Source organism: Otolemur garnettii, unplaced genomic scaffold (assembly GCF_000181295.1).
Source record: "Otolemur garnettii isolate 467f Iridium unplaced genomic scaffold, OtoGar3 scaffold00091, whole genome shotgun sequence".
NCBI classification, from domain to species: Eukaryota; Metazoa; Chordata; class Mammalia; order Primates; family Galagidae; genus Otolemur; species Otolemur garnettii.
Window position 1 is genome coordinate 2,486,799 of NW_003852486.1, and position 23,180 is coordinate 2,509,978.

At 50.7% G+C, this 23,180-nt stretch overlaps 1 protein-coding gene across 2 annotated transcripts in view; it reads right to left on the reverse strand.

Annotated features, from left to right (window-relative positions):
- Window positions 1–11,332: 11,332 nt before the first annotated feature.
- KIRREL1 (kirre like nephrin family adhesion molecule 1) overlaps window positions 11,333–23,180 on the reverse strand; it is a 98,121-nt gene continuing 86,273 nt past the window's right edge. For both annotated transcript variants that reach the window (XM_003795229.2, XM_003795230.1), the window contains 12 exons: window positions 21,658–21,815; window positions 19,415–19,565; window positions 18,145–18,250; window positions 17,855–18,003; window positions 17,590–17,717; window positions 16,828–16,954; window positions 16,642–16,742; window positions 15,182–15,380; window positions 13,812–13,919; window positions 13,509–13,648; window positions 12,933–13,010; window positions 11,333–12,693 (listed from right to left, as the gene is read on the reverse strand). In XM_003795229.2, coding sequence (XP_003795277.1) covers window positions 12,217–12,693; window positions 12,933–13,010; window positions 13,509–13,648; window positions 13,812–13,919; window positions 15,182–15,380; window positions 16,642–16,742; window positions 16,828–16,954; window positions 17,590–17,717; window positions 17,855–18,003; window positions 18,145–18,250; window positions 19,415–19,565; window positions 21,658–21,815 — 1,922 coding nt within the window. In that variant the 3' untranslated portion in view covers window positions 11,333–12,216. The remainder of the gene's footprint in view (window positions 12,694–12,932; window positions 13,011–13,508; window positions 13,649–13,811; window positions 13,920–15,181; window positions 15,381–16,641; window positions 16,743–16,827; window positions 16,955–17,589; window positions 17,718–17,854; window positions 18,004–18,144; window positions 18,251–19,414; window positions 19,566–21,657; window positions 21,816–23,180) is intronic.

Consider the following 23,180-nt stretch of genomic DNA (forward strand, 5'->3'; position numbering starts at 1 on the left):
GGTACAGACTCTGTGAGGAGATAATTCCTGATTTGAGCCTTTAAATATGAGTATGCCAAGTTAGCTTTTTTCCTGAAGATAATTATGAGAGCTCAGAGAGATTCAGAAATACTGAGTACTGAGTCAATACCAAGCGTTAGGGAGGAAGCAGGCTGTGGTGCGGAAGCTTCATAGTCAAGCGATCTAGATCCTTTCTCTTGCCACTCATTGGCCACCAGCATCATAGATACAGAAGCAATGCGTTCTGCATGAAAGTGTCAAGTTGGCCATTTGGAATTATGCTTTACTAAAAGTCCAGGTTGCTTAGCAAGTTAGTTTACAGGGACCCTCAAGGGTCCCTGATTCAAACACTTGGCTTTTTAAAATGTTGTTACAGTTATCTAAATTCCAAACCCCTAATTTTTTATAGGTAAAGAGTGTGAAGGTATCCCCTACCCTGAGAGTGCTTTGGCATCATCGGCACATCTTAGCTACCCGAATTGGACCTGCTCAACCAGCCCATTGGCCTACGCTTGAATAGTAGGCTTTTTCTCCTCAATCTATCAAAATCCCAATGGTTGTAAACTTGCCCTGAGGTTCATTTACCCCCATGGAGATTTTAAAGGCAAGAGAAGCCCACACATAGAGGCAAGGGTCTGTGTCCTTTCATCGGAAAGGAACCTGTTATGAGCAGTGAAGTCAGCTTTTCTTTTCCTGCTCTGGCTCAGGGCTGCCTTGTTAAAAAGTGCATGCAGTATTCCAGCTTCTTTTTGTGTTATGTAGCCAGGACATCAAAAAAATTGTTTTAATAAGTGAAGAGGCTGTTAATAGCCCTTCAGGTTATTAGAAGGAGAGAGTTGCAGCCTTGGGAGCCCTGAGGCTGGAAACCTCTTAGGTTTATTTGCTGAGTTTTCCTCCTAGCTGGCCCTTTGGGTGTGTAGGAGAGAAGATGGGGGAATTCCTTTTAAGGTCTAACTTCAGAGACCCATTATTCTGCAAGTTGCTTGTAATCTCATATATGAAAGTGCCTGGCACACTTAATACATGTTAACTCCTTCCCTCTTGCAAACCTCCATCCCAAACATCCCCCAAATTTCAGATGGTTTCACAGGAGGAAGGAGGGGCTAACATTTTGTCCTGTGATCGAATGTCATAGGCAGTCAAGTCAGTGAAGTTAGAGTGGCAAGTGACAAGGTAAGGATAGAGAGAAGGAGGCAGGGGCCAGCTAAGATAGGGCTTGCAGGAAATTAAATGTGGAGTTTATTTTACATGGTATGAGAAGCCCCAAGGCCTGAAGCAAAGGAGTCAGGTGATGTGATTTACATTTTAAAAGGATTTCTCTGGTTATGTTATTTTTGCTAATATGTGCTGTGGTCTAAATGTTTGTGTTCTCCCAAAACTTGTATGTTGAAATCCTACCCCTCAAGGAGATGGTATGAGGAGGTGGGGCCTTTGGGGAGGTGGACAGCTGGGATTAGCTGTCATGATGAAAGAGGCCCTGGAGAGCTGCCTTGTCTCTTCCTCAAGTGAGGCACAGTGACAGGGTGCCAACTATGACTAAGGAAACAGGCCCTTACCAGACATTGCCACTGCCAGCACCTAGATCTTGAACTTCCCAGCCTCCAGAACTATAAGAAATACCACATTTTTCTATGTATAATACACTCCCATACATAACATGCACCCATATTTTTGGTCCATAGCTGACTGCTGGACCTAGGAGCCTCTTATTCTATCTCCCTAAGATTTATGTCTGAGAATCTGGCACCATCTCCTACTTCAGTGGAGGGGGATAAATCTTAGGACCATTGGGAGATGAAGAAGGGGACTCCAGTCCCTCCTGAAGAAGAGCCAGAAGACAGTGTCTGTTGAAGTTTAGGAGGTGAAAAAGTACAGAGGGTCTTAATGGGCTGAGATGGGGAACTTCCCATCAGACTAATGCCATAGGTGGGAGATAATAAATTTCCAAAGGTGCTCAGAATTCACCCAGAAGGAAGAGTGAGCAGAATGGAGAAGACACAGGAAGCCAGAAGAGAAATTGATTTGAAGAATCAGAAATCCTGAACTGAGACGTGACCTCTCAGAAGAGACATGATATCTTGGCAACGTCATTGTACTATCAAAAGGGAGGGGGCTGACACCAAGTGAAGGCACAACTACAAACACTGGGTAAAAATTGCAAGGAGGCAGAGTCATGCCTAGTAGAAGGAAGAAATGTCTTCCAATTAATCTTGTCGAAATAATAGAAAAGTGTCTTTTTCTAAAGGTGGTCATAATAAATCAACAGTACTGGATGTTAGCATATGTAAGGTTGAAACATATAAAATTGCTGCTGTTCAACCATTTTTTACCTACAAAAACAATAATTTCATATAGCTTGATTTGCTATATTTTCCTATCTCAGAATAATCCCTAAAGCCATTCAGATGTCCTGCAGGTCCTGGCAGGATGCACTCCATCCCAGCTCTTTCACAGATTCCTTGCCACTCTTCTGTTCTTACCACTCCCCAGACACACTCCCTGTTGGTCCTTCAACCCTCTAAACTCATTTCTGCCTCAGGGCCTTTGCAGCTGCTATTCCTCCAGTCTAAAATTTTCTTCCCCCAGGTTGAAGCCCAGCCTACCTGCCCTCTTCTTCTGGATGCTTTCCCCACCCCACTTGTCCAAATTCCTTTCCAAGGGCCCTGGTGAGTCACACCTTACAAACATAAAATTTCATTAGATGGGTTTTTTATTAATCCCATATAATGTGGCTTGCTTTCCAATCTGATTCCTGTACAGCATCACATGACAGAAGAGACCCACTTGTCTTAACTCAAGTATTTCTTTCTAGCGATGCCAGGTCTTCAGACAAAGCTTAACTCTTTCAACCACTTGTCAACTAGAGAATCCCTAAAACCTACCCACAACTTGAAGGCACCTGCTTTGAGATGTCCTGCCTTTTGGGTCTGGACTAATGTATACCTTCCATGAATTGATTTATGACTACCTGTAATTCCTGTCTTCACAAATGTATAAGCTCAAAGTGTAATCCAGCCACCTTGGGGTAGATTTTCTCAGGACCTCTGGAGACTATGCTCCCCATGGTCACACGTGTTTGGCTCAGTGTAAACCTCTTTAAATATCTTCATGGAATTTGGTTTTTCCATCCAAACTTCTCCAACCACTCAACATGTTATTAAACCAGCACATCTATCCTCCCTTGGTCCCTCCCAGTCCCCCTGCGCTGCTGTGTCTCTCCTTATCCCCCTGACATCGTTTGTTGGTTCATTGTGTTTCCCCATCATTACAGTGTAAGTGTCATCAGAGCAGAGACTTTGGTTTTATTCCCTGCTGTGTCCCTAGGTTCTGATGTGGTGTCAGACACATGGTAACTGTTCAACAAATATTTTTTGCATATGAATGAAAGAATGGATTTTTGATATGGAAACTCAGGCCCAGAGAGGGCAAATGATTTTCCCAAAAGACAGAGAGCTGATGCCCTGGAGGGTGGGGGTGGGTCCCAAACATGCAGACCCCAAAGTCCATACTCCATAAAGAGCCACTCTGCTGTCTGGTCCCTTGAGGGTCTCCATGCAAAGCTAGTTGTCTCTGGAGCTGAACTGGGGTTTCTGCTTTGGGTCTATGGTTGGACCAGATGGCCCTAGAGGTGCTTTCAGTTTTTGAGCTCCCATTACCCACAGGTAAGCATTTATTTCAGTGAGGGGCATAAGGGCTCCGAGGGAGCAGGTTTCAGTTACCCCACAGGCTACAGCATGACTGGGAATCAGCCTCTATGCTAGGAGTTGACAGGTTACTATTTAAAAAGAAGTCCCAACCAGTGTCTCTTTTGGGGAGATGGAACATTAATCTGAGCCTCAAAATATGAGATATTCCCCAGTTTGCAAATGAACGCAGGATGTGTTTGCACAGCGACCACCAAGAGAGCAGTATTATGTGGAGAGGAACAAAAAGACAAAGCTCCTCGCTCAATTCTGGGAGGTGATGGCTCTGCTCTCCCCGGGAGGCTGCCTCTGCGCAGCTAATTACAACAGTAAAGGAGATGGGAAAGTGCCTGCGGGTGGAGCGAGCTTTCTCCTCCCCCAGGTTCCGCTCTGCAAAGAGCTAGTCTTTTGGTTTCAGAACTCTGGGGGCTGGCTAGATGGGTTCTGTCAGGCCCAGCTGGACCAGGTATGGTCCCCTAATGTCGGGTCTCTGTTAGAGCACTATTTGTGTTAGGTTTGCAGCAGCCAAGTGTTTGGTGTGGGATATTGCAGAGAGTGGAGGTGAGATGGGGGTGGGATGCTTCTGGGTGTTAACAGAGCAAGGTAATCAACTCACATTTGAACAGCATTTTAGCAGTTTATGAGGCTTTTGTGTATCTCCTGCCATTGAGCGCTCACATCATTTTAAAGGTAAAGAAGTAGTAGCTCAGAAAGGGGCACTGACCCGCCATGAATCACAGTTACAAGAGGCTTTGCTGAGATTTTAACCTACATCTTCTCATTCCAAAATCCATGCTCTTCTCATAACCCTGAGCAATTGTTGACATCTTTCCTGATGTCTCCACAGAAAGGGGCAGAAGAGGGAAAGGGACAGACACCCACTGCTGCTTCTTCTTCTTCTTTTTTTTTCTGAGTGTCGTAACATCATTGTAGCTCACAGTAACCTCAAACACTGGGCTCAAGTGACCCTCTTATCTCAGCCTCTGAAGTAGCTGGGACTACAGGTGCCCACCACGACGCCTGACTAGTCTGCTTTCTATTATTGGTAGAGACGGGGTCTCATTCTTTCTCAGGTTGGTCTTAAACTCCTGAGCTCAAGCAATCCACCTGCCTGGGCCTCCCAGAGCGTTAGAATCCTCTGGTATGAGCCATCACGCCTGGCTGCTCCCCTCTCTCTAGGCTAACATGGACAGAGCACTCATGTGCTAGGGTCTCTGCTGAGCACCTTCTGTGGGAAGGAACTATTACTAGGTCATTTCACAGAGAAGAAAGGTGCAGAGAGGTAAAGTCACTTACTCAAGGAGTGAATGGTGAAGGCAAGATGGGGCACCCTGTGTGGCAGTAACACACCACCTTCCATTCTCTGACCAACACAAAGCTTCACTCCCCTCAAGCTACATGTTCATCACGGGTTGGCCACGGTCACTCAGCCACCCAGCAGAGACTCCACTGTTAGGAAGCTGCATCATCTAGAATAAATGGGCTCTTGTCACTAAGGTAGGGGAAGAAAAGCCTGGAGGACCTCACACTAGCAATTAAATGCATTGGTCTGGAAGTGACATGCCACTTCTGTTTATAGAACACTGGCCAAACCAGTCACATTGGCCTTGTCCAACAGCCAGGGAACTTGGAAAGAGAGAACCCAGTATCGGTAAGTACTGTTCCTGCCCCACCCCACCCCACCCCCCACCCCCGGCAGGCAGCCTGATGTGAGAATCCACACTATACTTCAGGACTTCAGCAAGCTGAGTGAGCTCCTTCCTCCAGGTTAAAACCCTTTATGGATGGTGTTTGTGGCTCTGCTTCCTTCTCTCTTCCCTCCCCTCCCTCCATCCCTGCATTCCTTCAACACACACTGAGTAACTACATGCCAGACACTCTGTGTAGTCAGGACACCAAAATAAATGATATATGCTCTTTGCCTCCAAGTGCCCTTATTTTAAGAGGAAAGTGTTAATGTGTCATATACGAATCCCCGTGATCAAAGCAGAATGTTATAAATGAGATCAGCGAGATAGAGCTAAGCCAGGGGACTTGGGGTGGGGGAAGCAGGTGAGTAATGAGTCAGGCAAGGCTTCCTGGAGGAGAGGGGCTTCTAGCTGAGCCCTAAAGATAAGTAAAATTTGGAAATGAGAAAGTAAAAGCAGAGAAAAGAACTTGGGCCAAAGCACAGAGGCAGGGAGGTGCTGGGGCATACCACAGACAGGGCCTAATCCCCTTTGAGTCTATTGAAATGCAGGGTAAGTGAAAGGGTGGAATGATTTGGGGCCACTCAGGGAGAAACTTCAGGTCGGGTGTGCAGCCTGTTTACACCTAGGCCAGCAGCTCCTGCTGTTTTGTAAATCTAGATGATAAGCTGGTTGTGGGTTGTGTCATTATCCCTTGTCCCTACATTGGGGGTGACTTAAGAAGAGGACTAATGCACAGGGACCCGCTCCCCTGCTGTTTCCTGTGGCTTAGGAAAGTCGCTTCCGGCCTTTGGAGCCTTGTGTTGTGCCCTATCCAACACTTTAGGTTTACAAAGTACCTGCAGGGCTCTGGGAATACAGAGACAAATACAATATACCCGCAGTGGACAGACACTACCTGGCGGAACAGAATTCAGCTGGGCCTCCATGCTTGTGCCACCTTGTTTGATCTCTGCTTGCTTCACTCTCTTTTATTTGCTTCCGGATCCTGTCTATCAACGTGACTTTTTCCCTGTAACTTACCAGGCTGTAGCCTCCAGATTCACCCTGCATCTTGGCCTATCATTCCCACCCAGGTTGGATTCACCTTGTGCTAATAAGGGTCTATTGGTCCTGGCCACACGTCTCTAGACTCCAGTGCCCACTGCACCCTGTCCCCTCCCTCAACTGTGGCTTCTGGGTTGTGACCTCATCTCTCTTGGAAATGGGTTGCATTATCTCTAAAGCATTTTTTCAGCTCTTACAATCCTGCCTCTGTCTCTGACTATGTTCTGTGTATGCAAAAAAAGCTTCAGTAAACTGTCGTGAATTTGCTTGGTCATTAACTGGATGAAAAAAACAATAAACCCTTGTATTTCTCTAATGGTTTATAGCTTTCAAAATCATTATCAGGGCCTGGTGCAGTTGCTCACACTTGTAATCCTAGCACTTTGGGAGGCCAATGCAGGAAGATTACTTGAGGACAGGCGTTTGAGACCAGCCTGGACAACACAGCAAGACCTTGCATCTACAAAATATATATATTTTTTAATTATCCAAAAACAATTTCAAGTATCCCCCAAACCAGTTGTATGAAACAAAGTGAAATCTCTACTCAACTCAGAATTTAGGATTTCTTGGCAGGACGGCATCTGTGTGTATGCACCATTGCCCAGATGTTCAGAGGTAGTAACTTTGCTTTTAATAAATGACACCACTCCTGCTCACATACCTGCCCCAATTCCTTTGGGATCTGGATCCCACATTCAAAGTCTCCCCCTTTTTTATCCCCATAATCAGCTGTGGCACAGGACATTTGGATGCTGTGTTCCAAAAGCACGAGGCCTCTGGCTGTTTGTCCCTGAAGTGCCATAATTGGCCTCAGGCTTCTGCAAGAGTCACAAACTAGTGAGTAAAATGCATTTGCCCCACGGCCCAGAGGTGACACAAATATCTAGTTTCTGCAATCTCAATCCAAACCTATCTCTTTCCTCCAAACCAGGCAAGCTTTTTTCAATAACCAGCGGCTCATGTATTAAATAACACAACATGGAACTTTTAAAAACATTTATATTTATATATATAAAAAAATTAAATATATATAATATATAGTGTGTTTGAGACTAAAAATATAGTACATAATATTTTAAAAAAAAGAAAAAAAGGCAGAATAGGAAAAAGGTGTGAGGGACACACAGATACACATTGCTAAAAATCTACGATGGTTTGTCCTAACAAAAATAATATTTGTTTTCTCTTCTCTTAATTATCATCATGGATCCATTTATTATTGGGGTTTGGGCAGAGAAAATTCAAATGGTGCCAGAAATGGCAATTGCAATCCCAAGAATGGCTAGGGGTAGAAAATGTGACTAGAGGGAACCCCGGGCCTTTTTCTGGTGAAATTGTAGGCAGCAAAATCTTGGTCACTACTGCCACCAAGATTAGGCTGAGTTTGATTGCACTGGCAATCTGGCTGCTCTCTTCTAGAGCTAGAGTATTCCCAGGGGCAACGTCAGAAGAGCTCTAGAAGCCCACAGAAGAGCCCAGGGCCCACCCACGCTCAAAGGCCTGTGATCTGGGCCTTTGAAAAAGCCAAGGATGGGGACAGCAGACTGATAGGAATGAGCGATAGTTCTATGCAAACGGAGTTATTATTATTGTTATTATTTTTAAGGGCAGGGTTGTACCACAACTGCCCCGTATAGCCTGTGACTTCTGCACAGCAATCATTTCTCCAGGTACAGGGCCTGGAGCTCCCTCACAGTGATGCAGGAAAATGGGATTTTGCCCCCAGCTCTAGTCCCCTCTGTTTAGCCCAGACGGAGTGTTCGGACCCAGCAGACATAGGTCAGCCAATGCCTTTCAGAAAGTCTGACCTTGGGAGAGAAAAGATACCCTGGGGGGAGACCAAGAGAAAGGAATGGGATCTTTAAAAGCTAATTTGACAGTTTCTTCAGAAAAACAGCCATCCTTCCAATCACACCCCCTGGTCTGTGCAAGGCTATGGGCAGTGCTCATCACAGCCACCACCACAGCTAGCACCAGGTCAGGAGCTCCACTCACCCCTTCCTAGGATTCTCAACATGCAGAATAGCCTAGAGAGGCACAGAGCAGTGACCAGGCTCAGACCAGACTAACAAGGCAGGGAAGTCCTTGGGAGGGCCCAGAATTCAGTCATGGGGACACGACTGTCCACATAGCAAAGAACAAGGAAGTGACCCAGCCAATTCACTCCAACTGGGGGCTTGGGTTTCATGTGGTTTTCTTCAAATCCAAATGGCCCAACATTGCTATGTATGTGGGTCAAATATATCAACAGGCCAGTCCATTTTAAGGAGCCTAGGACCTGTGACTTCTGACAAGACAACCTGCAGGTTGACAGACCCTGGTGCTGTGAGCCCCACGCTGCAAACCAGAACAGGCTTCCTGCAAAGTGATGAGAGTGGTAACTACTGGGGAAAGGGGGCACATACCGCCCAGGGATAGGGGGTCAGACTAGCGTCTCCACCTCCAACAAGGCAGTTCTGAGAGCACTGCACCACTTCCACTCTGGCCTGCCTTTCTTCTCTTATGGCTTTGGCTTCATAAAAATTCTTTGACCGGACTTTGGGAGATCCAGAATTTAGGACACTGGCCGGGGTCTCCAAAAAGAGACCTTGGCTCATACAGAATCACAAGAGCCTCTTCAAGATTAGAGTTTCTGTCAAACCTTCCTCTGCCAGTTCCCCGTGCAAATGGCTCCTTCCCACAGGGTCAGCTGTGCTTACTCCCTGTCCCCTGGGGCTCCAGGCACCCTGGGCTGCAGGCTTCACTGCTTGGTAAGGGGGATGTGTTGTCGAGGCCAAGGAGATAATCCTGACCACTGGGGTACAGGGAGGCTGCCCCCATTTCCCCTACACAAGTAGGTGACTGAAATCCGGGTACACAGGAAAGGAAACGAAGCAGGCCCTGCCCTGGCAAGAGACACCTCTGCACACCTGTCACAATTAAGTGACCCAATAGCTACAGGACAACCCATATAATTTTGCTGTGAAGTTTGGGGTGTGCTTTATGTTGCTGTTTGGGATGAAGGGGGAGGAGTCCTTGGTGAGAATTAATTCACACTTCTGACAAGAAAATGAAGCCCATGGTAAAAGCAGCTCTGAATAGAAGCCCCCAGCCCTTGTCATGCTAGGTGCTGGCTATTCCAGATTCCTTGTTAGGGATGGGCTATCTCCCCCATCCCCCACCAAGTGGATACAGCAAATACAGAGCAGTTCTATTTTGGTGCAACTTTTCCCCTTCATTTTACGGGCCAGAAAATTGGAGGTGAGTAACTTAAGAGTCAGACCAAGGTCACTGAGTTAACTCAGTTCTCCTAACCCCCAGTGTCTAGATCACCAAGTATGAAGGAGGCACCACCACACCGGAGGATCCCAGCACTGGACAGCAAAGCTCTGCAATCAAGACCACTCCCCAGAAGAGCTGTTCCTACCAGGCAGGTGCCAGGACACATTCTGATCAGCATGAGTTGTAGAGGGCAGAGGCTGTCTTGCTCACTGATGCTTCCTTCTGTCTGGCATGGTGCTGACCTGACACCCAGGGGCCCCCATTCAGGTGTTAGGGAACTAAGAACATGAGGTAGCCCTGGGCCAGGCTCCTGCATCTTCAGCTGAGTTACCCAGTGACCTTAGGGCCCTTCCTCACCATCATTTCAAAAGAATGGACTTAATACAAAAAGGGGGAAATAGAATCTGGCCAAACCCAAATACATTTTTTTGAATATTCATATTTAAAAAGCCATCATCTATAAGCTTTTAGTGTTTAGATTATCTATGGCTTGGTTTCTATGAAAATAATCACAATTTGTATCCATTTGTGTGCCCAGGAACCTGTATTCTTGACAGACCTTCCCAGTGAGTCCTCACAAAGACTCAGCTGAAACGAGTCAGCTGAGGAGTATAGCAGGCAGCTGGTAAATGCCTGGAGGGCCACTCCCTGGGCACTATCCCTGCTGAAATGAGGGGTGGGGGACAGAAGCTGCCTGTGAGGCCAGAACTGGAGCTACTGGCTGCCTGGGTATTATATGGTTACTAGCAAAGGGATGTCTGGTAATGTCACCCCTCAGACACATCAGTAAGGGTGGTGATGGCCCGTGGCTGATGAGCATGTAACCCATTAAAGTGAACACGAGTAATGAACGGTGACCACCAAGAAAGGGCAAGGAGCATTCTGGGAATCGCGCCGAGGCCCCGCCTCCCATTGGATGTACAGCCGGGAAGGCGGACAAGAGCCAACTCCATACACTGCTTCTTGGGAAGGTCAGGCCAGGGTGGGGCAGAGGTTCTCTTTGGTCAGAGGTGGCGGCTGGGAAGCGGTCGTGTGGAATGTGTGTGGATATGTGTGCATGTGGCATGGAGGAGGAGGAATGGCCGTGGCGTGCCTGCAGCGCCCTTCCGCGACACTTTCTCCTGGTCAGCACTAGTTCTGCAGCAGGGCCTTTTCCAGGCCCCCTACCTTTCTAGGTCCCCTCACCGCCTGTCCCCAACACTGTGACACCTGACAGTGCGTGTGAGGCTGACAAGTACCTGCTCCCTGCACAGCCACCCACATAGGGTGGGCTGTCCAAAGCTTGACGCTCAAGGCACTGAAAGTGGAAGAAGGAATCGGATTGGTCCAAGAAAAGACAGACACTTAACAAACCACAACCTGTCTAAAGAGAACATTTCCCTGCCCCCTGGAAGCTGCCTCTAACCAGGTGATGGGTCCTCTGGCAGGGCAGCAGTCAGAGAGCAAGACCTTCTCCTGCCCCTGTCAGAGCAGCCACCTATGTGACAGGTCTCACCACCTGAATACATAAAAATGAATTCAAAGTGCTCAGACGCTGAAAGGGCAGTAGAGGGTGTTAAGAACCTAGTGGAAAAGAACAGGTGGTGCTCCCTTTCCCTTCCACTGGGACTTGTATTTCTTTTTCCCCAAATGAGGTTTTCATTGTTTTAGTTTTCTTTGAAAAAATAGCCTATAGCACCCCACCCCTCTCCAGAGTCAAAGCCAGGAAGTGGGGCCGACTGGGGAAGAGAGCAGGCTTGGGTGGCTCCCCCTAGCATCGGTTCTGGAAGCTACTATGCAACAGCAGTCTCTGGATCATCAGGACATGGTCCTGACCTTTCTTTCTCCACCAGGACCCAGAAGACTTTCTGGCTGGCCCAGCGTAGGAAGAGGAAGGAAGAAAGTGGGCAGTGGTGCTGGAGACTCCTGACTGTCCCTGCACACTGCTGGGCAGCCAGGGTGATTGGCATTTTGATCCCAGCTGAATGAGAGCTGGATTCGAACTCAGTGCCAGGGCTTTTCTGTAGATAAGAGCTAATATAAATCCAAGGTCCCTTCTGCAGTCCCCTGAGGGAGAGATGCACTGAGGGCATAAATGCACACAGCAGAGGGACTGGTTGGGCTATTCTGTTTTCCACCTGCTTATGCCAGAACCACCCACTCCTATGCTCCAAGTCCCCTGGGCCAAAGTCTGCCCATCCCATGTATTTATGGGGAGACCAGAGGGGTGTGATAGAAAGGGAATGCTAAAAAGTGCCCCCTCTGCTCTTCCCCACTTTCACGTTCCCTGTCCCCTTGCTGGGGTCAGGCAAGAGCAGGTCAGAAGACACACACCCTCCCGAAGAAGAGGGAAGGGCAGGCCCAGGAGGCTGGGGCGTGCACAGAGCACCATCCTCGGGACGGGGTGTTTCTGGGAGACCTGCTCCCCACCTGCTACGGCAGAGGAGGAAGGCTGGTCCAATAAGGGAGCAATGAGCAATGCCCCTGAATATCAGGGAACAGCTGTGACAGCCTTCTCCTCTGCCCCGCAGAGATGCCCCGCCAGGCTCTGGCCCCTACACGTGAGTCTGCATGCGCTGCTGGAACCGCTGGCCATAGTCCGAGTGCTGGGAGGTGTAGGAGAACCGAGTGGCCGTGGCATACTTGCCGATGGGATCATAAGCCTCGTATGGGGTCCGCTCCAGGCCAGAGGGTGGGGCTTGGGGGTAGCCCAGCCGGTAGGTGGGGTACCCCGCTGCCCCGGGAAAGGGGTGGGAGTTGAACTTCTCATAGTTCTCGTAGGACAGCTGGCTGGTGGTGTCAGTGCCAGCTGGGGCAGCAGGGCCAGGGGGTGTGGGCTCAGGGCCGTAGTCAGAGGTGGGGGCCCTGCTGTAGGTGTTGAGCTGGGCATAGCCGCTGGAGTGGGAGAGTCGGGAAGAGGGGCGGCCGTCGAAGCGGGTAGGGCCAGGGGCGCGGTAGTCAGCATAGAGCACGGCTCTGGAAGAGGGGCGGTCTTCATGGGCACGCACATTGTAGTAACCATTGGTGGGGTCCTGGGGCGACGAAAGAAGCAGATGGAGGAGGCACTCTCTCTTGGGCAGGGATCAAGTCTCATCACAGCCTTCCTGGCCTCCTCCTCTGGCTCTCCTGTGTTCCCACCTAGCACCACTGCACTTAGCTCCTTCCACACACCTGGCTGTGCTCCCCACACACCTGTCCTCACCTCCACCCATGGGCCCTCAGAGCCCTGGTCCCCACCAGCCCCCAGGCCCTGACTCCTTCCCTTTCTCACCTTCATCTCATACTCCTCTCGGGTGTCCATGGTGTCACAGCGCAGGTCCTGCTTCAGATCCACGTCATCCTTAAAGGACTGCAGGGCAGCAGGAGTGGTGATCAGGAGATGGGGCAGCTGCTCACCCCACCCACCCACCCACACGCAGAGGCCACCTGCTCATGGGAGGAGCCGTGAGTCAAGGGCAGACCAGAGTTCTGTGTCCCCTCCCAGAACGGTCTCTGGGATGTGGTGGGAAGGTACCAGACCTGGTTTGAGCACTAGTTCTATGGCTAACATGGAACGTGGCCTCGGGCAACTGTTTCTTTATCCTAGCAATAAGGTTGGTTGGACCAGAAAATTCCTAAGCATTTCCCACTCTCACACTCTGTGGGGAAAAAATGGGGCAAAGGATGGCCATGGAGAATCCCCACTGCCCCCACCTTCCCTGTCCTTTGCTGGAGGGAAATTACCCTGGGAGAGTGTGTATAGCAGGATCTGTGTGGGCCAGCCAACCAAGGGAAGAAAGAGTGACAACAGTCGTTAAGGACCTGGAGTGATGCCGGTCCTAGGTGTGTGAAGGGGCAGGACCCTCACCGAGTAGATGGCCTTCATGACCCGGGTGGCTGTGGACACACTGGTGGTATCATCTTCCCGGTCAGAATGCATTGTGAGTGGCTCTCGGTTGACTGTCTCCACTTTGATGTCCAGCTTCCTCAAGGTTACATCTTTGCGACCTGGGACAAAGGGAGGTAGCCTAGACCTGGTGCTTTCTTCTGGTTTCTGCAGTGGCTACACCTGGTCCCTCTGAACTGGGAGCCCAAGTACCCACCCTGCCATCCATCCCAGGCGCTGCCTATTCTCAGGGGGAGGGCTGTCCCTCGTGGGGCCCACACTCACTGCCTTTGCGGCGCCGGTAGAGGAAGAACACCAGGGCGATGAAGAAGAAGATGAGCAGGATGCTCGCACCGATGGTGGCCCCAGCGATGACGCCCACAGGTAACACCTCTTCGAATTGGGGAAGAAAAGGAGCAGGGTGAGGATGGAGCCCAGCGGGGAGCTGCAGGCTGGGCCACAGCTATGGTGGCAGCCCTGGATGGTGTGCAGGGTTTAGTGTCCACTGAGCCTGTGGCTGGGCAGGGTTTAAGTCAAGGGTATTTGAGAAAGGTCTGAACTGCAGTTGGGTTTAGGTCTCTGCTTCAAATTGGTCAGGGTTGAGGGCATGATCTAGTTTCATCCTTGGAGCTGGGGTGTCAACTTGACCGTGGCCAGTCTGTCTACCCTTTTCCTTTAGCCCACCTGCTCTGAGGCTTAGTCCCTCCTTCCAGGGCTGGGCTCTTATTTGATGTCAGCTGTCCCCTAACTCCAATCTGCCATCTGTGTTCCCCACCTCGTTCACCACTTTTCCAGTCTAGACCTTTGTGACCATCCCATCTGCACCTGCCCACCCAGGGCTCAAACTGTCTTGCTGGGTCCCCATCTGCTTCCCAGAGCTGAGGACTCCTCCCCACCTCTTACTTGCAGTCCCAGTTGAATCCAGATCCTGCTGACAAGTCTCCCCTCTGAGGACCTCCCCCATGGACCCCACATTACTTTTTACCTTCTGCTCCCCCATCCATTTCTGGCTTCCTCAGCTAGGACAGAACTGGTGGGATCCCATCATTTTCCATGGGGTTTCCCATCTCCTGTATTAAATAGCTAGTTCTTAAAAAATGAGACAAAACTGCTACTGTTCCTTCATCAGACATGAGAGTCTCCAAAAGCCAGCGGTCTCATCATCCTAGAGGAGCCTTAAGATAGGGAACATGTCTCTCCCATCTAAGAATGCTTGAGAGGTGCGGGAAGCCAAAAGTTACTGAGCACTTACTATATGCCAGGCATTGTATAAATATCCTCTCATTTAGTCCCCACAACCACCTAGTGAGAGAGGAGAAAGGGAGTGTTGCTTCCTCCTATACTTCATTTGATTTTCCCCATCTGAATTCATTGTCCCCTCTCTGTAAGTTTCTCCACTAAAATGAAAGTGTCTTGAGAGGGCAAGAACTGTGTCCTTTCATCGCTATTCTTCTAGCCCCAAGGGCAGAACCAGGCACATAGCAGGTGCTCTGTAAATGTGAGTGAAGTGAGCAAATGTCCCTAGCTGAGTACTGAGGCCAGGTTCTGGAGGGGAGGCCCACTAGTTCTCTCCCTCTGAGCATTCCCAGGAGAAAGGGGGAGCAGTCCCCCCAGCCTGCCCTGCCCTCCACATGGCAGCCAGCATTGCCAGTTACCTCTCTCTTCCAGCTGGATGATGGCTGTGCCCGGTCCAAAGCTGTTCCAGGCAGTACAATTGTAGTGTGTCTGAAAGTCGGCCTCCATGACGTTGTTGATGGTGAGTGTGGACAGCACCCCGCTGCCCGAGTTGGTCCTCTCCACTGTATAGCGCTCCAGGGTACCTACCTCCAGGAAGTTCTCCTTCCATGCCCAGGCCTGGGGTGGGAAGGGTAGGAAGGAGGTAAGTAAGGGGCAGGGGGCAGAAGCACACACTCGGTGTCACCTGAATCACCTGCAGGATGTGTGTGTCCAGCTCAGCCTAATACTCACCCCAGGCCTGAAATAAACCTGAGTCACACCTGTGGCCTCAAACCCACAGCCTCGCGTTTCCATTTGTGGAGCAGCAGTGGCTCCCCCCATGGCTGATACCAGATTTAGCTGAGGAGAAGCTTTAAAATGTAGATTCTTGGGGCTTGTGTCTTAAATATGGATCTCCAGGGGAAAGCTTTACTTTCACAATGATCCCATGTGCTGAGGATGCATCTAATGCAATGGACCAACATTGGGAGCCCCAGCTGTGGGAAAAGCTCTGGATTGGGATTCAGGAACACCAGGCCCCTGTGTGCCCTCCCTGTCCCTCTCTAGGCCTCATCATTGTCTAGGTCTAGCAATAGACAACACTTCCAGCTTTGACAGTCTGTGATTCTAACTAAGCATAGCTCAATCTTCAAGCTAACCATTAGCCATCCCACACGAACCTGCCTGGCTGTCTTTGGAGACCCATCCACAGATACTCAGCAGAGCAGGGACAGAGAGAGGCAACCCCAGACTCATCTGTCCCTGACACCTCAGCCAGGGCATCCCTTCCCTCAGAGTGGAGCCCAAGGTGGGGGGCAGCTGAGAACTGGCTCCTTTCCAAGCTCCGCAAAGAAAGCCCCCCGGGAGCCGAGCCGCCCCGGCGACCGTGGTAATGAAGTGTCCCTGGGCAGCCCTGAAGTTAGCCAAATGGTCATTAAATGTGATGAGGGGTTTGACGGTTAATGGTCACGGAAGGAATTAATGGCTCTTGGTGTGGGGGAGGAGGAGAAGGGAGGGAGGAGAGTGGTGAGGAGCTGGTAGGAGAAGGCAGGAGAAGAGAGCAAGGAGTGGGGCTGAGGACTGAGGAGGAAGGGGACAGAGAGGAGGGAAGGAGGATGGGAGGGGAGAGAGTGTCAGCCTGGAGAAGTCGAGACTGAGCCGCCCCCCACTGCTTCTCCTAGCCACCCCTCCACCCCATGGAAGCCATGGCCTCTGCTGGACACAGCCCAAATACACTAAGTCACGGGCTCAGGCCACACAAGTAAGTGACAGTGAGACAGAAAGGCAGAATATTAGGACAGAAAAGGGTGAGACTGAGGGAGTAAAACCAGGGAGGTGAAGGGGTGGGCATGAGCAGAGAGGCAGGGTGGGCTGGCAGTCCCCAGGAGCCCCCACTCACTATGCGGTCTGGGGGCGGTGTGCTCCCAATGAAACACTCCACCTTGCCTCCGTCACCCCGGACAGCATATTGCACTGCCTCGCTGGAGATAATGGGGGGCCCTGCAAGCAAGAAGACACAGTCAGGGCCGAAGAGGACCCACAGCACCTGCCCACCCCTGCCCCAGCCACCCCTCAGGCCACTCACCATTCACATAAAGTGGCACCTCTCGCTCAGCCACTCCGATTCGAGGCACGATGGCCCGGCAGATGTAGGTGCCGGCATCTGCCTGAGTCACTGACTTCAGCAGCAGCTGGTTACTGTTACTCAGGACCTGGGCAGAGAGAGCAGCCTCGGGTGGGGAGCCAGGAGGCCTGGACCCCTAGGTCCATGAGGGCCCCCGCATTGCAGGCATTGGAAAGAAAGCAGGAAGGGCCACAAGTGAATTCCCAGAAGGGACATGGGCTCCCGAGTCCATTTGGTCCACGCCCTGACCCTAAACAGGTTGGCACATAAGCACACCATCTGTGCAATGGTGGACAGGGATGTGGTGGTGGCCAGAGAGGGCAGGTGCAGGCTGCAGTCATTTTAAGAGGATGCAGCTTCTTCTGTTCCAGTATTTTTATTGCCAAAGGAGGTAAGACATTTTCCTCTGAAATTCCTCTTCCCACATTGGCCCAAACTCTCTAGCAAGTCCCTGTAGAATGCTCCCAAGCTTCTCCAACACCCCATGCAGCATCACTTACCAGCCCTCTGCCTCTGCCTACCTCCCCCTACCTCCCTCTACCCTGTTCCCTCTGCCTCTGCCCACCTCCCACCACCCTGCTCCCTCTGCCTCCAAACTGGCCCACTGCCCTTCTCCTCCAAATCAAGACTCTAGAAATATCCCAGGTTCAATTTGAAAAACTGGAAAATTTCCTTTCTACACCCTTCCCTCCCAGCAGTCAGCACAGGCACCAGGGATCTTACCATGTTTGAGTCCTTTTTGGTCCAGGTGAGGGTGAGAGGGGGATTCCCAACCCAAACACAAGTGAGGGTCACATCAGAGCCAATGTCTGTGGTTGTGGGTTTGGGGTCAACCACGATCCGGGGGGCAACTGAGGCAGAAAGAAGCCACTCATGAGGGCCTCAAGCTCATCGGGGGGTCACCTCCCGTCCTAACCTGCTGCCTCCCACCTGAGGAGCCCCACCAGCTTCTGCGGCCAGCCCCTGTCCCTGCCTTCCTGTTACTCACAGTGGACGTTTACTAGGGTGCTGACGTTGGTGCTCCCCACTTTGTTGTGAACTTCACAAGATACAGGCTCCGTGAAGAAGGAATAATCGACGTTTGTCTCATAGCGACTCTCATGGGCATCTTCAATCAAGAACCCCCCCTTGGCCCACCTGGGGAAGGAGGAATCAGAGAGGGGGTCAGAGCTTGAACCCTCCCAACTAAGTCCAGTGGCATTGGTCCCAGCACCCACCAGCTGAAAGGGCCTGTCCAGAACACCCCCCCCCCAGTGCCCCTGGCCCCTGACCCTGCACCTGTAGCCCAGGATCTCGGGGTTGGCCGTGGCCTGGCATGTGAAGACGACACGCTCACCCTCCTGCACCGTCTGTGGCTCAATGGACAGGGTCACTGTGGGAGGGTCTGCAAAGCAAGAGACAGGGAATCCGGTCTTTTCTGAGTTTCCAAGCACATAAACTCAGACCTCACCACTCAGGGAGGACCTGGGAATTTTAGTTTGCAGTGTATCAGCTCTGAAAGATAAGCCATCTTCCTCCCCTTTTCCACAAGGAGCCTCTAGGGCACTGGCTAAGGTGACCAACAAGGATGGTACTGAAGGACAAATTATCCACGGGACTAATGACCTACAGTGGCCACTAGGTGTCAGTGTGGGGTTGCCTGGCTCTTACAAGAATGGGGAGGGGTGCCCCAATGACTGCCACACACCACAGTTCCCTGGGCAGCGGGAATTGATTGCACACCTGCCAGGTAAGCACACTCCATGCTAGACACTCTCCCACTGTATCTCCTTTAGTGCTCACAACCCCGAGAAGAAGGTACAGGACCACAATCCCTTATCTGACACCCAGGGGACTCAAGGCATTTGAGGATTTGGAACTGTTCATATTTTAGAAAAGTAACACTGTGCGCAGACCATGCAGTGTGACACTGCAGCAGCAATGCCCACAGTCACAAATGTTAAGTTCTGCAGTGAAATATGGAACAATTAGGTTTAATAAAGGGCTATCAAGAGCCTGTGGAGGCTCAGTGCCTGTAGCTCAAGCGGCTAAGGCGCCAGCCACATACACCTAAGGTGGCGGGTTCAAATCCATACCAGGCCTGCCAAACAGTGACGGCTGCAACCAAAAAACAGCTGGGCGTTGTGGCAGGCACCTGTGGTCCCAGCTACTTGGGAGGCTGAGGCAGTAGACTCGCTTGAGCCCAGGAGTTGGAGGTTGCTATGAGCTGTGATGCCACAGCACTCTACCCAGGGGGAAAGCTTGAGGCTCTGTCTCAAAAAAAAAAAAACAGAGCCTGTAGAAAGGGAATATAGGCCCAGGTTTTACCCTCTGCGAGTACGGGAATTGGGAACTGAGGCTCACGGACATTAATCATTGCCCCAAATCACATGGTTTACTCCAGGACCACTGGACTTCACAGCCAATGCGTCTTTCACCAGCCTTTGGTGTCCATGGTTCAAAACCAGGGAGTCTGAGAGGAAGTGAGCATCTGTCCTGGGGCCTTGGAGAATGGTCACTCTGTGCTTCTCAAAAGTTATCTGCAGTCCCCCTCCCTGCCCCCACTCACGGTGCACGTCAAGCTCGATGGACGTCTCCTTGCCAGTCGGGATGGCCTCGTTCATGCTGCGGCAGGTGAAGACACGCCCGATGTCCAGGTCCGTGGGGTTGATGAGCAGCTGGCTCACGGTGGTCTCCCTCTTCCCATCTTTCAGCAACTCCTGAACCAGGGTGGGAGGCATGATCAGCCCAGAAGCCACTCCTCTGCCCCAACTCAGAGATGGACTTGGGCTGGAGGGGTACTTTAACCCAAAGCTCGGCTCCTTCTCCTCCTCCCAATATCTTCTCCATGCCTTTTTTTTTTTTTTAACAGTAACAGATTATTTTTTATATTTATTCATTCTAGAGAAAGGGTCTTCCTATGTTGCTCAGGCTGGCCTCCAACTCCTGGGCTCAAGCAATCCTCTCACCTCGGCCTCCCGAGTAGCTGGAACTACAGGTACGTACCACTATGCCCAGCTTACAGACTATTTTTTAGAGCCGTTTGAAGTTTACAGAAAAAATGAGCAGAGAGTACAGAGTTCCCAACTATGCTCTGCTCCCACCTCACAGTTTCCCCCATTATTAGCATCTTACATAACTGTGACAAATCCCTTACAACTGAGGGACGGATATTGGTAAAGTATTACTAAGTGAAGCCCATCATCTCCATTAGAGATGATAATGGCTCCCTTTGTGAGCCCAGCACAAGTCCCTTCCCTTCTGGGAGATCTTCCTCAGTCTGCACAGCCTCAAGACTCCCTCTGGTCTAAATTTGTGCCCCTTACAGCCATCTGTCCTGCACATGGCTCCGGGCACACCCAGCCTCGCTCCCAGGCACTGTGGTGTGAGTGGTCCAGCGCTGGGGCTCCTGCTAAACCATAAACTCCTTGAGGGTAAAGAAGGGACTCACAGCTCAGCTTCACACTGGCTCAATGACACCCAAACTGAGGTCGCCAAATATAGTCACAGGATCTCTCAAGGTGTTTTCCATGTTGCAAACTACCTAAGAGATGCTGTATTATTAACCAAGACCCTGCTTTTTGACAGCCACACACACATCTTTGGATGTGTGACAGAACAGACAAGCACCAGGCCAGGGCAGGGACACCAGCTTCTTTCTGCTCTTCTGTGTTTCATCATCTTCAATGAACATGAGAAAAGGGGTGGGTGGCAAAAGGCCACTAAGAAATCAACCTGTTTAGTTACCAAAATATTTCAAAATATGTAGCCATACTGGGGAAAAAACAACAGAGGTCAGCACCACTGACAACAAATTATCATTTGTTGAACGGTATAACTAAGGGCAGAGAAAAGTGAACTGTCCAAGGTCACAAGCATATTAAAGGCAGAGCTAAAATAAAACCAGAGTTCAGGTAACCCCCCCGGCGTTGCAGCAAGGAACACAGGTGAACCCTTCTGTCCATGCTTCGGATGTCCCTGGAACACCTACCAGGGGGCTGGGTACACATGTGTGTGCTCAGAGCTGGGAGAAAAAAAACCCAAACAGGCAATCTGGATTTTCATTTCAGCTCTGCTGTCCACTCTGTCATGGGACCCTAGGCAAGTCACAAATGCCTTTCTCTGCCATGACTCCCTCATCTGTAAAGTTAGTACAGATGCCGTTTCCCGTGTCTTCATTGTGACAATTGGGCTAATATGCTGACTAGATGCTAAACAGGAGGGGATATAAGAGCAGATCAATGCAGAGCAAACACAGTCAGATCCAGGTACAAATCCCAGTACTGCAGCTTGCCAGCTGTGTAACCCTGGGCAAGTCACTCAACCTCTCCAGTTTCCTCTTTCGTGAACAGGAAGTTAACACCTCCTTCATGTAACTGGCATGGGAATTCAGACTGCCCATAAAGTGCTCAGGGCCGGGTGCAGGGTCTCATGCCTATAATCATAGCACTCTAGGCAGCCGAGGAGGGTAGACTAATTTAGCTCACAAGTTTGCGGCCAGCCTGAGTAAGAGTGAGACTCTGTTTCTACTAAAAATGAAAAACTGAGGTAAGAGGCCTGGCATATAACTGGAACTGCTTAACCCATAGCAGTTACTATTATTCTCAGTCTCTGCTCAGCTACTGAATGGCACCATGGACCTGGGAATTCACTTCTCTGGGTCTCAATTTTCCCAACTGTATGAGTGGGTTGGACTGTATGGTCTCGAAGGCTGCTTCTGTGTCCCCAAGTCTGCAGTCAAACCCCCGTGAGAGAGGAGAGGTAAGCTGAAGGCCAGGCCCAGATGGAGCCCAGGGACCAGCCAGGGCTCACCGTGGTAGCCACAGCTCCCTCCTGCTGCGTCCCATCGCGGAACCAGATGATGGTAGCTGCAGGCTTAGCGTTGAAGGCTCGGCATGTGAGGTTGTGAGGGGTGCCTGCCTGCAGCAGGATCACAGGGCCTCCATCAATCCTGGTGTCCTCTGGGGGGACTGTGGGAGAGAGCAGAGCAAGATCAGCCTTGATGACCAGCCCCCGCCCTTGGATGCCCACCTTTTGGCAGGTGGCACTACCCTGGCCCCTAACTCACAATTTGTCTCCTTTGTTCCTGTGGTGGCTTTGCCCTGTGTTCTTAGCTTGAGAGCTTCCCCAGGCCCTGTCAGCTCTCTTAACCTTGTACTGCCCCTGGTGTTGCTTAAGCTGCAGAGAACAGACGGTGTGGGTGGAGGAGAACACAGCTCAGGAAAGGGCTGCACTATCATGGGGCCTGAGTACAGCTCATACCGTCCAGGACCTGGCCCCCAGCTAGGAAATCTAGCCCCCTCCACGGAGCTTCCTACAGAGGCCCTTCCAGCCTGCTCCTCTGCCTGCGGGAACCAGATGAGCAAGCCTATGACAACAGCCTCTATGTCACACAGCTGGCAGGTCATTTTTCCAAGAGTACCACTAAGACTGTGCCACTGTCCTGCTCAGGCACCTTCAATGGCTACAACTGCCTAGGGCATGAGTTCCAGGCACCTCTGCCTCCTGTCCAGGGGTCCTTAAGCCAAGGCCTTTAAATTTCTCACTTCTTTGTCTGCTTCTGCTGTATGTTCCACGTGGCACGTCCTTCCTATACAGCTTCTGCCGAACTGCTACCCATCCTGTTCAGACCCCGGCTGACACACAAGACTTTCCCTGCCATTTCCCCAGCCCCCAGGGTGGTCCTTGGATTTGAGTTACCTGTAACAATTAATCTATTCCCACCCCAACCAAAACTGCTACCCCTGGAAAAACAAGGACCCTGTCTCACTAATATTTACATGATCACCAGTGCCTAGAATGCAACCAAGTAGGCTCCTATTAAGTGCTTAAGGAACTGAATCGATCAGATGTCTGATGCTAGCAGGTAGGATGGCCTCTCCCTGCCCTATCTCCGTGGGCTTTCCAATAATATGGTGAACCAGACCCTAAGTCCCCTGAGGGCAGAGGCTGCGGCTTACTTATGCTTAAACCCTCTATGTCAAACCCAGAGCTTGGGTGGTCACGGATGCTTAGAGATATTTGCTGGGTTAATGAAGGAATGACTGATGAAATAAAGGCAGAAGCACTTAGATTATAATCTTTCTGGTCCACCCAGTATTCAACCAGAACCCAGAAGGGATTTTTCCTGCCTCTTTCTGGGAAAGACAAGAAAGGCTTGGAGGGAGCTTTCCAGAGGAAATTCTGGAGGGCAGACGGACCCTGGGAGGCCCATGGAGCTCAGTGGTGAGCAGGGCTGTCCTCGAGTCTATGAAATGAAGGGCTCCGTGCTAGAGTTTCCAGCAGATAGAACTGCTTGCAGCCTGTCCTAGTGTTCTGTTCAGCTCATGCATGTC